The sequence below is a fragment of the Lipotes vexillifer genome, unplaced genomic scaffold (assembly GCF_000442215.2).
Source record: "Lipotes vexillifer unplaced genomic scaffold, Lipotes_vexillifer_v1.1 scaffold291, whole genome shotgun sequence".
Classification (NCBI taxonomy): domain Eukaryota; kingdom Metazoa; phylum Chordata; class Mammalia; order Artiodactyla; family Lipotidae; genus Lipotes; species Lipotes vexillifer.
Window position 1 is genome coordinate 1,773,840 of NW_006794559.1, and position 11,649 is coordinate 1,785,488.

General features: G+C 42.3%; 1 protein-coding gene across 1 annotated transcript in view; it reads left to right on the forward strand.

The window, feature by feature from the left end:
- TM9SF2 (transmembrane 9 superfamily member 2) overlaps window positions 1-1,580 on the forward strand; it is a 57,925-nt gene extending 56,345 nt beyond the window's left edge. The window contains exon 18 of the mRNA XM_007467223.1: window positions 890-1,580. Coding sequence (XP_007467285.1) covers window positions 890-957 — 68 coding nt within the window. The 3' untranslated portion in view covers window positions 958-1,580. The remainder of the gene's footprint in view (window positions 1-889) is intronic.
- The last annotated feature ends 10,069 nt before the right edge of the window (window positions 1,581-11,649 follow it).

An 11,649-nucleotide genomic window follows, 5' to 3' on the forward strand; every position in this document is an offset into this window, starting at 1 on the left:
CATTTAATTATGTGAATCTGATATTCTGATATTTAAGCCATTCATATCATATGTTGAATTAATTAAATGGCAGTTTTCCATTTTGTGATAAGAAAATATTCTTTCTGACTTACTTCACTCTGTATGGCAGACTCTAGGTCCATCCCCCTCACTACAAATAACTCAATTTCATTTCTTTTTTATGGCTGAGTAATATTCCATTGTATATATCTGTCACATCTGCTTTATCCATTCATCTGTCGATGGGCATTTAGGCTGCTTCCATGTCCTGGGTATTGTAAATAGTGCTGCATTGAACACTGTGGTACATGTCTCTTTTTGAATTATGGTTTTCTCAGGGTATATGCCCAGTAGTGGTATTGCTGTGCTGGGTCGTACAGTAGTTCTGTTTTTAGTTTTTTAAGGAAGGGTGGGAGGGAGGTGCAAGAGGGAGGGGATATGGGGATATATGTGTACATATAGCTGATTCACTTTGTTATACAGCAGAAACTAGTGCAACATTGTAAAGCGATTATACTCCCAAAAAAGACGTGGGAAAAATAAATGAAAATATTCTTAAATAGAAAAGTAAAATTGGCATCCCTTTCATCTTCAATTTTAGTCTTTTCCATGTAATAAGAAAAAATATATTACAGAAAGCTTTCAGTAATCTTATAGCATAAAAAGTGTTTTTCTGTTAATTTCTGTAAGAAATTTGATTTGAATTATTCTGTAGTTTATAGTTCTGTATTTTTCAGAAAAGTTCACGGATCTATGGGATATTCCTGTTAAGTAATGATTTATAGTTTTGTGGCTTTTTTTAAGGAACCAATCATTTTAAGCCTGTATTTTTGTGTAAATCATGAAGCTGCCTTTGAAAAGAGATTTATTTTTGTTTTTTCTTTTATAGGAACAATTGGCTTCTTTGCATGCTTTTGGTTTGTTACCAAAATATACAGTGTGGTGAAGGTTGACTGAAGAAGCCCCGTGTGTCCAGTTAAAACAGAAATAAATTAAATTCTTCATCAACAAAGACCTGTTTTTGTGACTACCTTGAGTTTTATCAGACTTATTGGCCTAGTAATCCTTCAGAAACAACCTAATTCTAAATACAGCTCTCCTCATACACCTGTCTCCACAGAATGTATTATCAACACTAAAACATTTGTATTGTGATTTGATTAAGTATATATTCAGTTTTTCTCAGTGAAGAGCAAATTTAAATATTATGTGTATTTGTAAATATAATAGCTATAAAATTTTCAGTACTTCTAGTGACAAAATAGAAGAGGCCATATTAAACAATACTGATGAAATACGGGACAGTTCATTGTAAATAGGATTTTCTAGGCTTGGTAGGTGGAAAGAATTATTTTTCTTTGAAGGAAGTAACTTTTTATCATGGTAATTTTGAAGGATAGTTCGTATGATCTGTATTGGGGGGATGTGGCTTTTAAAAAAATCTTGTCTTGGTTGTAACTGTTCATATCTTCTTTTCTGTGTTGACTTCATTATTCCCATGGTATTGGCCTTTTAAACTATGTGCCTCTGAGTCTTTCAATTTATAAAATTGTTATCTTAATAAATATTGTAAAAACGTCTTCATTGCATATTCATGGAGATTCTGTAAATACAAATCCATTTACCAGTGGTGTTTTTAATGATTTATACTATTATGTCAGATTTTACTGATTTTTGCTAATGTAATACTTTCTGAGTTTTGAGCTAAATGAAATTCCAGTCTCCTGGGCTTTGTAACAAAACTAAAACTTTTCACTGTTAGGCAGTAACAGAAATTTTAATCATGCATATCTAGCCCGATAAATTATGTAAGTATAGTAGTTAATATGAGCCTTACTGCATTACCATTAAGAATTTCAAAAAAAAAAAAGAATTTCATATTTTTTACCTGTTTTTCAAAATACAGTATTTTTTATTTTTTTAAAAAATCAGTTTTTATAATCTGTACATTAACAATGACTAGCAATTCTTCTTCTTTATGATTACATTGTCTTAATTTGGATTTCCTAGAGTTAAGAAATAACCGTTTTGCAGCATGTTGACTGGGACTGTCTCATGTACAGCAGTAAACTAAGCAGGTGGGGCTGGGTTAGCCGCACTGTGGAGAGTTCCCTGTTTCCTGCTTCCGCAGTGCTCGGGTGGAAGGAGCTGGGGACTCAGAATCCATCCCGTGGTTCTGCCGCTGAGCCAGGGCCCTGCCACAGGGTCACCTCTCAGTGGCCATCACCACCATGACGCTTCTGCCCTGGATGATGTGGCTTTGGAGAACTGGCCAACTCCTTGAGGAGGGACATGTTGAGAAACTGTTGAAGCTGCAGAACCGAGGTCACAGAACCTTCTTTCAGGACATCAAGAAAGCAGATGGTAAGGACTGGGGACACCTGAGTGCCGTGGGAAAGTGTGAATCAGTTACACTTCCAGTAAATTGCACGTCAGTAATTGCACAAACTAGCTGCCATCAAAAATGACTCTCCCCCTCCCCCATTCATATGACTTCCTTGAGACCCATTATGTGAGTTTATCAGAGAACTGGGCAGTCAACCTGTGCAGGATGGGGGCCCAGAAATCTGGTGTTTTTGACAAACACATCCTAGGAGGCAGTGACAACTGGAGCTGAGGTTCAGGCTGGCTTCCCTAGCGCTATGGGAGTGGCTTTGGACCATCACCAATGCAGTGTTGCATCATTGGGTTACCTTCGACCATTCTAGAGGGAGTGCACCCACCCTTGTAAACCTGCCGTGTGTGTCCCTTCCAATATAAAGCCTTTGACTAAAGTATTCCTTTTCCATCCTCAGAATTCATAATAATATTTTCAGTACTGATGTTGATGTTTGACAGTTCTATTATTGTCTGAAATATTACTCAAATTATTGTATAACTTTGCAGGCTTACCCTTCCAAATAGATCACACACTTCTCAAGGGCAGGAACCACTACTTGTATCATCTTCGGTTCAGGCCCACGGCATAACAGGACTTTTGCATGTCGTAGGCGTATATTTGTCGTTTGAAACTAAGAATTAAGTGATATTGATTTTAAATATTTAAATTATTTGATATAAAGACACTATTTCAATATTTTGTTTAGCTCTCAGACTCCAGAATGTGGGGTTTTGATTCTGTAAAATTTTGCATTTTAATGTGCTTCCAGCAACATCGTCTTGTACACTTGTTCTATGTTCATTGACAGTTGTTAAAACAAATCAGCACTGGCAGAACTTGGCCAGCTTCTCTCTACACTTAGTTTGAACTGTTACCCATGGAACCAGCTCAGACATAAAGCTACAAAGAGGCTAATTGAAATCAGAATGCTGGGTCATTTCTCATTCAAATAAAACAGATGGCCCTCCCTGCCACACTTCTGTCAGATTTGGGGGGGGAATGATTAAATGCATTTTTAACTCCCACACATGGTTACTCTGCTCCTCAAAGGAATTATACACAGTGATTGAAATGCGGGGGGTGCAGGAGGGAGGGCTTTTTTAAATAGCAGAGCTTGTTTCCCTTTATTTTGAAGGTTTAAGAAAAAGCACTTTAACAGGGATAGTCTGTATTCACAGTTTCAGTTTAGATTCTGAATATTTAATTTTCACTTTAATACAAATTTTTCTTTGGAATAGGTAATCCATGCACATGGTAAACAGTTCAAAATGGACAAGAGAATATAGAGAAAAGTAAGTCTGCTTTTATCCTCAGTCACTGACTTTTCTCCCCTGGAGACAATCATTGTTAATGGTTTCTTTCCAGAAACTGAAACTTCGTTTTTAATATACCTACCTGAAACCTCTTTTTTGATTCCTATTTAACTGACAATATTAATAGTATCTGGAAAAAAAAATAGTATCTGGTTTCAGAATTGGCGTGAGAGTTTTAAGAAAGCAGCTGTGGAGTTTGTATTTTTCTTGGGCTGGGTATGTTTGGTATATTAGTACAAAGCATCACTATTATAAAAGTCACCTCGTTGACATTTAATAAATAAATAATTAAATAATCTGTAAAGTGGTACAGACCACCTCTTAGGATCTGTCTGGGGAAAGAAACTTGAAGAGAAAATTCTCTTGTCCCATAGCTGGGTAGTTGCTCCAGCTCAACTGCCCAGAGACAGTACACAATGACAAGAGATCTAGTAAAAGATCCCAGCTCATGGAGGCAGCATCTGATTCCAGGAATTGCTATGCAGAAATGTGGCCCCTTGTTACTGATCTCTGGAAAAGGGACTTAAAAACAACCTGATGCCTGGCTAAAATGTGCACTTGTGCACACACACTCACGTGCACCATTTGCCTCAGGAGCTGGGTGCCCTTCCTCGGCTTTCTCTCCACCTACCCTCCCCACCCAGTCTTATCAAAGCTTAATTTCAGAAGAAGCCACGGTGTGGTTTATTTCTACCTCAGGTGTGAATTTTATTTGTTTGTTTTTACATCCATGTCAGGGTGGTTGCATTTTTAATCATGTGAGTAACAGTGAAATGAGCTTTGTTTCCCAGGGGAAAAAAAATCCAAGGATCGGTGTGAACAGCTGGGGAGTAGTTCCTTCTCGGCACCTCGTCGTTGCTCCCCCGAGGTGGCTGACTTCACGCTCTGGAGCAGCCCCTCCGGGGTTTGAAGGGACTCCCCGTGTTCTCCCTCACTGTCCTAGGCTGTGGCTGGGAGCCCAGGTGCACGGGTGCCTCAGACACACTCCCAGCTCAGGCTCCAGGTTCCGGCAATTCCCCAGGCTCACCCTGCTGCGCCCTGGCCTCCTAGGATGGTCCCAGGAAGCTGTGGCAACCCCCACCAACCAAAGCCCAAGGTGCTGCTGGTGAGATGCGCCCTGAGGGAAGGAAGCGCAGAACCCTACACAGTGCCCATGAGCTGCCCTCTTCCACTGGAAGATGCAGCCTACCTTTCAGAGCTGTGAAAAATCTGTAAAATCTCCTTTGATCCTGTCTGACTTGCACTTACATTCAAATATTTAATCTTCAGGCTGCTATGAGGTATGTGCGAGTAAACGTATGTGAAATTCTGTCAGCAAATGACGAAAGGCTAAACGGGAGTTGGGTAAGGATGTCATTTTACATTAAGCCACAGTTCCTCTGATCCCCTCAATGTTCTAGTTACGCAAACACAGTGGTTTGGCATTGCAATCTGTATCCTGATTTCACCAGCTTTTCTAGATGTTCTATGTGTGCGTTATCCAGAGTAGCATATTACTCTTTATTTTCTTAAAATCGTAACGTGGCCACTGTAGGAAGGAGAGAAATTGCTGGAAGATGTGAGCGTTGCTGGGAAATGGGGGCCCCATATACCCTGATCCTGCTCCCGGCAAGAAGGAGCTAACCTGTGGTGCGTTCTGAGGGTTTCAGTTGCCAACGGGGCGGTGGAGGCGAGCCCCAGGCCCCTCGAGTGAAGGCAAGGGATGGTGGTGGAAACCACTGGAGGTTGACCCGTCAATGTTCGTTGACTAGGGCCTGCTCATCGAGGAGCCCAGTCTGCTGGCTTTCTGGTGAACAGAAAAGATGAATAAAATACAGGAGAGGGTGTGGCAGTTGAACGGCAACTGTCTTTGAGACAGAAAAAGGCGGGGAGGAAAAGGAAGGACAGTGACTTGCTCTCCGTTTATGGAGCCTGACTCCCGTCATCCTGCCACTCGCACTGTGAACTGCAGGGCAGCTCAAGGTGTCGCCCTTGGCTCATGCCTTTACTATCCTTGTCTGCGCCAGGCAGGGCAAGAAGCTGAAGTTCCACTAGTCTGTGAGCACCCTGTAAACACTGAAGGGGCAAGACTCAAGTAGGTGGGATGCCAAGGGATGTGGTGGGAGGGAAGTTCCAGAACCCTCCGACTGGGCACCTGGCAGTCCTCAGGGAGATGACATGTCCCACAAACTCCCTCTTGTCTTCAAGTGGAATTTGATGAGGCCCTCAGCCGAAGGCAGGTCTTAGAAGCTGCCCAGGGCCTTGATGAAAGAACAGCTGAGCCAGGCCTAGCCTCCTGGTGGTGTGTGGTTGAAGGAACACCCCAGACAGACTTCTCCCACATCTGGAGGCTGCAGAGCAGTGTCCCCCAGGCCCATCCTGCTGACAAACAGGGCTTCTGACATGTGCCCACGAGGGCACAGAAGATCTGTTTTGTAGTTTCTTAGGATTTCTGGCGGGTTCTGAGGTTTGGCTGGACTTTGGCAACCAGTTATTTCCTGAGGAAGGATGGTCCAAGCGCTTGTCTACTTAGCCTAGAAATGTAGGGCTTTCTAGAGAATAAATAAAACGTCCTCCTTGGCCTTCCCTTGTGGCGCAGTGGTTAAGAATCCTCCTGCCAGTGCAGGGGACACGGATTCAAGCCCTGGTCCGGGAAGATCCCACATGCCGCGGAGCAACTAAGCCCATGCGCCACAACTACTGAGCCTGCGCTCTAGAGCCCATGAGCCACAACTACTGGAGCCTGCATACTGCAACTGCTGAAGCCCGCGTGCTTTGGGGCCTGTGCTCCACTGAGAAGCCACCACAATGAGAAGCCCGCGCACCACAATGAAGAGTAGCCCCCGCTCGCCACAACTAGAGAAAGCCCAGGGGCAGCAACGAAGACCCAACACAGCTAAAAATAAATAGAATAAATTTATTAAAAAGAAAAAAGTCCTCCTTTTCCCCTTCTCTGACCTTCTCCCTTCACACTCACACCCAGCAGAAGCACCAGAATTCCTCAACTGGCAAAGAATTGAAGCACATTTCTCTAATGAGGACCAGGACCCAGGTCTCTCTTTTTTTTTTTTTTTTTTTTTTTTAAAGAATAATTTCTGGGGCTTCCCTGGTGGCGCAGTGGTTGAGAGTCCGCCTGCCGATGCAGGGGACGCGGGTTCGTGCCTCGGTCCGGGAGGATCCCACATGCCGCGCGTGGAGCTGCTGGGCCCATGAGCCATGGCCGCTGAGCCTGCGCGTCCAGAGCCTGTGCTCCGCAATGGGAGAGGCCACAACAGTGAGAGGCCCGCGTACCGCAAAAAAAAATAATAATAATTTCTTTTTTCTTTCTTTATCTCTGTCTCTCTTTTGAGAGAATTGTAAATTTATATGCAATCGTAAAACACAGCACAGATGGACCCCGCCGTACCCTTTGCCCAGTTCCCCCCCAGTGATAACATCTTGCAAAACCATAGCACAATATCAAAATCAGGACATTGACATTGATACATGAAGATACAGAACATTTCCATCACCACAAGGATCCCTCAGGTTGTCCTTGTATAGCTATCCTCACCTCCCGCGTCCTCCTCCCACCATTAATCCATTCTCCATTTCTGTAATTCTGTCATGTCAAGAATATCATTTAAATGGACTCAAGCAGTATGTCAGCTTTGGGACTGGCTTTCTTCACTCAGTATAAGTCTCTGAAGATTCATCCCGATTGTATTGTGCATCAGCAGTTCACTCTTTTTTTATCGCTGAGAAAGTTCCAGAGTTTGTTACCCACATTGAAGGACATTGGGGTTATTTCCAGTTTGGGGCTAATATGAATAAAGCCTCTCTGAACATTTTTATACAGGTTTTTTTGTGAACATAAGTTTTCATTTCTCTGGGACAAATGCCCAAGAATGAAATCACAGGGTCAAATGGTTTAGTTTTTTTGTTTTTTGGTTTTTTTTTAATGGTTTAGTTTTATAAGTAACTGCCAAACTGTTTTACAGAGTGGCTGTACCATTTTACATTCCCACTGGGAACATATGAAAGATCCAGTTTCTCCACATTTTCACCAGCGTTTGCTGATGTCACTATTTTTTTATGTTCTGATAGGTATGTAGTGACATCTTTTTTTATATTTATTTTATTTTATTTTATTTATATTTTTGGCTGCATCGGGTCTTCATTGCGGTGCGCGGGCTTCTCTCTAGTTGTGGCGTGTGAGTTTTCTCTCTCTAATTGTGGCACGTGGGCTCCAGGGCATGTGGGTTCTGCAGTTGTGCACGGGCTCCAGAGCACGTGGGCTTTGTAGTTTGTGGCACGCAGCCTCTCTTGTTGAGATGCGTGAGCTCAGTAGTTGCGGCGCACGGGCTTAGTAGCCCCGCGGCATGTGCGATCTTAGTTCCCCGACCAGGGATCAAACCCGCGTCCCCTGCATTGGAAGGCAGATTCTTTACCACTGGACCACCAGGGAAGTCCCTGTAGTGACATCTTATTGTGGTTTTAATTGGTATTTTCCCTACGGCTACTGATAATGGATATCTTTTCATGTGCTTATTTGCCATCTTTGGTGAAATGTCTGTTCATGTCTGTTGCCCATTTGCGAATTAGATTGTTTTTTTACTGTTGAGTTCAGCTCTCCCTTTTTATAACATGAATCTATGTCAGATTGCAGGGTGGAGATGGGTTGGGGTGGGGGGGAGTTCTGAAGTTAACCCAGTAATCCTGTTGGTCTTTGCTCACTCCCTGGATCTCTCAGCCAAGGATTATTAGCAAGTGGCAGGGGGCCTTTGCGTTTGAACACTTATTTTCTGCTCTGAATGGGATGACAGCTGCCTATAAGATGAGAGCCTTTCCTACCTGTATTCACAGCAGCTTAGAAGCAGGGATGAACGTCTTTCCTCCAACCTGCTATCAGGGGACGAAATGAAGGAGGGGAGAAATTGTTTCATAGTGACTGGCTCCTTGATCTCCCTCTGTGACTGCCAGACCCAACGAGTCTTAAATCAGTGCCTCTCAAATTTCCATGTGCCTGTGAATCACCTGGAGATCTTAAGATGCAGATTCTGATTCAGCAGGCCTGGAATGGGTCCAGAGATTCTGCACATCTCACCAGCTCCAGGTGATGCCCATGTTTGAGTACTCAGGAAGGGCCTAAAGAGACCCTCCCTCTCACAGAGAAGGAAACTGAAGCCCCAGTAAGTTAAGCAGTTTACCCAAAATCACAAAGTCCACAACCAGCTTCCTTCCCACCCCCATTACCACCTTCGCTGGCAGCATCCTGACATTCTTCTTAGGAAGCAGCCAGAAAACCCTGTCCTGGGATGCAGTTGAGTCAGTAAGTTAATGAAATTTCCTTCTAGGGATTTCTGCAGTTTTGGTCTGGTCTTAAGTGGTTTTTTGTCCACTAAGCAGATTCCAGGCTGTGTCAATAAAAGTGCTCACCTATTCCATAAGCCCAATTTCATCAAACCAGCAGAGTAAAAAATTTCAGGGTCGGGACTTCCTTGGTGGACCAGTAGTTAAGGCTCCGCATTTGCAATTCAGGGGGCACAGGTTCTATCCCTGGTTGGGGAACTAAGATCCCACGTGCCACATGGTGCAGTCAAATAAAAAAAATAATAAATAAATAAACAAATAAATAAACAAAAAACTTTCAGTGTGTGTGAGAGTGATATGCTGTCAATCTGGTTCAACCCTGAACCAGCTGTTTAGGGCTGATTTATGTCCCCCCCACCAATTCATATGTTGAAGTTCTAACCCCCAGTACCTCAGAATGTGACTGTATTTGAACATAGGTCCTTTAAAGAGGTAATTAAATGAGGTCATTAGGGTGGGCCCTAATCCAATATAACTGGTGTCCTTATAAGAACAGGATATGAGAACACAGACACACCCAGAGGGAAGACAATCATTTAGAAGCCAAGGAGAGAGGCCTCAGGAGAAACCAAACCTGTCAACACCTTGATCTTCAACCTATGGCCTCAAAACTGTAGGGTATTAATTTCTATTTTTTAAGCCACTCAGTTTGTGATATTTTGTTATGGCAGCCGTACAAAACTAATATACCAGCTAATAGGATGGGGAGCGAGGGGAGGTAGCAAGCATTCTTTGGCATGTGCTGCAGGAAAGTATGCTGGAGGGCAGCCATCTTTCAGCAGCAGGATGCCAGGTTGCAGATCCTGGTTTGTGAGAAGATGAGGGCAAGCCAAAGTGGAATTCCTAGTCTTCAAACTGCACACAATGCCCCAGTGAGAGAGCTTTTAAAACTTCTTCTGGCCAAGTAATTTAAAAAGAAGAGAAAAAATGCATAGCAGCATTATTCACATTAGCCAAAAGGGGGAAACAACCTAAATGATCACCAACAGATGAACAGATAAACAGAATGTGGTATATTCGTACCATGGAATATTCAGTCTTAAAAAGGAAGGAAATTAAGACACATGCTACAACATGGACAGACCTTGAAGACACTGTGTTCAATGAAATAAGCCTGTCACAGAAGGACAAATATTGTATGATTTCATTAATATGAGGTACCTAGAGTAGTCAAATTCATAGAGACAGAAAGTAGGGTGGGACTTAACAGGGGTGGGAGTTATCGTTTAATGGCTACAGAGTTGGTGTTTGGGAAGATGAAAAAATTTTAGGTATGGATAGTGATGATATTTATACAGTATTTTTAATGTATTTTTTTTTCATTTTAACATCTTTATTGGAGTATAACTGCTTTACAATGGTATGTTAGTTTCAGCTTCACAACAAAATTAATCAGTTATATATATACATATGTTCCCATATCTCTTCCCGCTTGCATCTCCCTCGCTCCCACCCTCCCTATCCCACCCCTCCAGGCGGTCACAAAGCACCGAGCTGATCTCCCTGTGCTATGTGGCTGCTTCCCACTAGCTATCTACCTTACGTTTGGTAGTGTATATATGTCCATGCCTCTCTCTCGCTTTGTCACAGTTTACCCTTCCCCCTCCCCATATCCTCAAGTCCATTCTCTAGTAAGTCTGTGTCTTTATTCCTGTTTCACCCCTAGGTTCTTCATGACATTTTTTTTCTTAAATACCATATATATGTGTTAGCATACAGTATTTGTCTCTCTCTTTCTGGCTTACTTCACTCTGTATGACAGACTCTAGGTCCAACCACCTCGCCACAAATAGCTCAATTTCATTTCTTTTTATGGCTGAGTAATATTCCATTGTATATATGTGCCACATCTTCTTTATCCATTCATTCTATGATGGACACTTAGGCCTGTTTCCATCTCCGGGCTATTGTAAATAGAGCTGCAGTGAACATTTTGGTACATGATTCTTTTTGAATTATGGTTTTCTCAGGGTATATGCCTAGTAGTGGGATTGCTGGGTCATATGGTAGTTCTATTTGTAGTTTTTTAAGGAACCTCCATACTGTTCTCCACAGTGGCTGTATCAATTTACATTCCCACCAACAGTGTAAGAGGGTTCCCTTTTCTCCACACCCTCTCCAGCATTTATTGTTTCTAGATTTTTTGATGATGGCCATTCTGACTGGTGTGAGATGATATCTCATTGTAGTTTTGATTTGCATTTCTCTAATGATTAGTGATGTTGAGCATTCTTTCATGTGTTTGTTGGCAGTCTGTATATCTTCTTTGGAGAAATGTCTATTTAGGTCTTCTGCCCATTTTTGGATTGGGTTGTTTGTTTTTTTGTTATTGAGCTGCATGAGCTGCTTATAAATTTTGGAGATTAATCCTTTGTCAGTTGCTTCATTTGCAAATATTTTCTCCCATTCTGAGGGTTGTCTTTTGGTCTTGTTTATGGTTTCCTTTGCTGTGCAAAAGCTTTGAAGTTTCATTAGGTCCCATTTGTTTATTTTTGTTTTTATTTCCATTTCTCTAGGAGGTGGGTCAAAAAGGATCTTGCTGTGATTTATGTCATAGAGTGTTCTGCCTATGTTTTCCTCTAAGAGTTTGATAGTTTCTGGCCTTACATTTAGGTCTTTAATCCA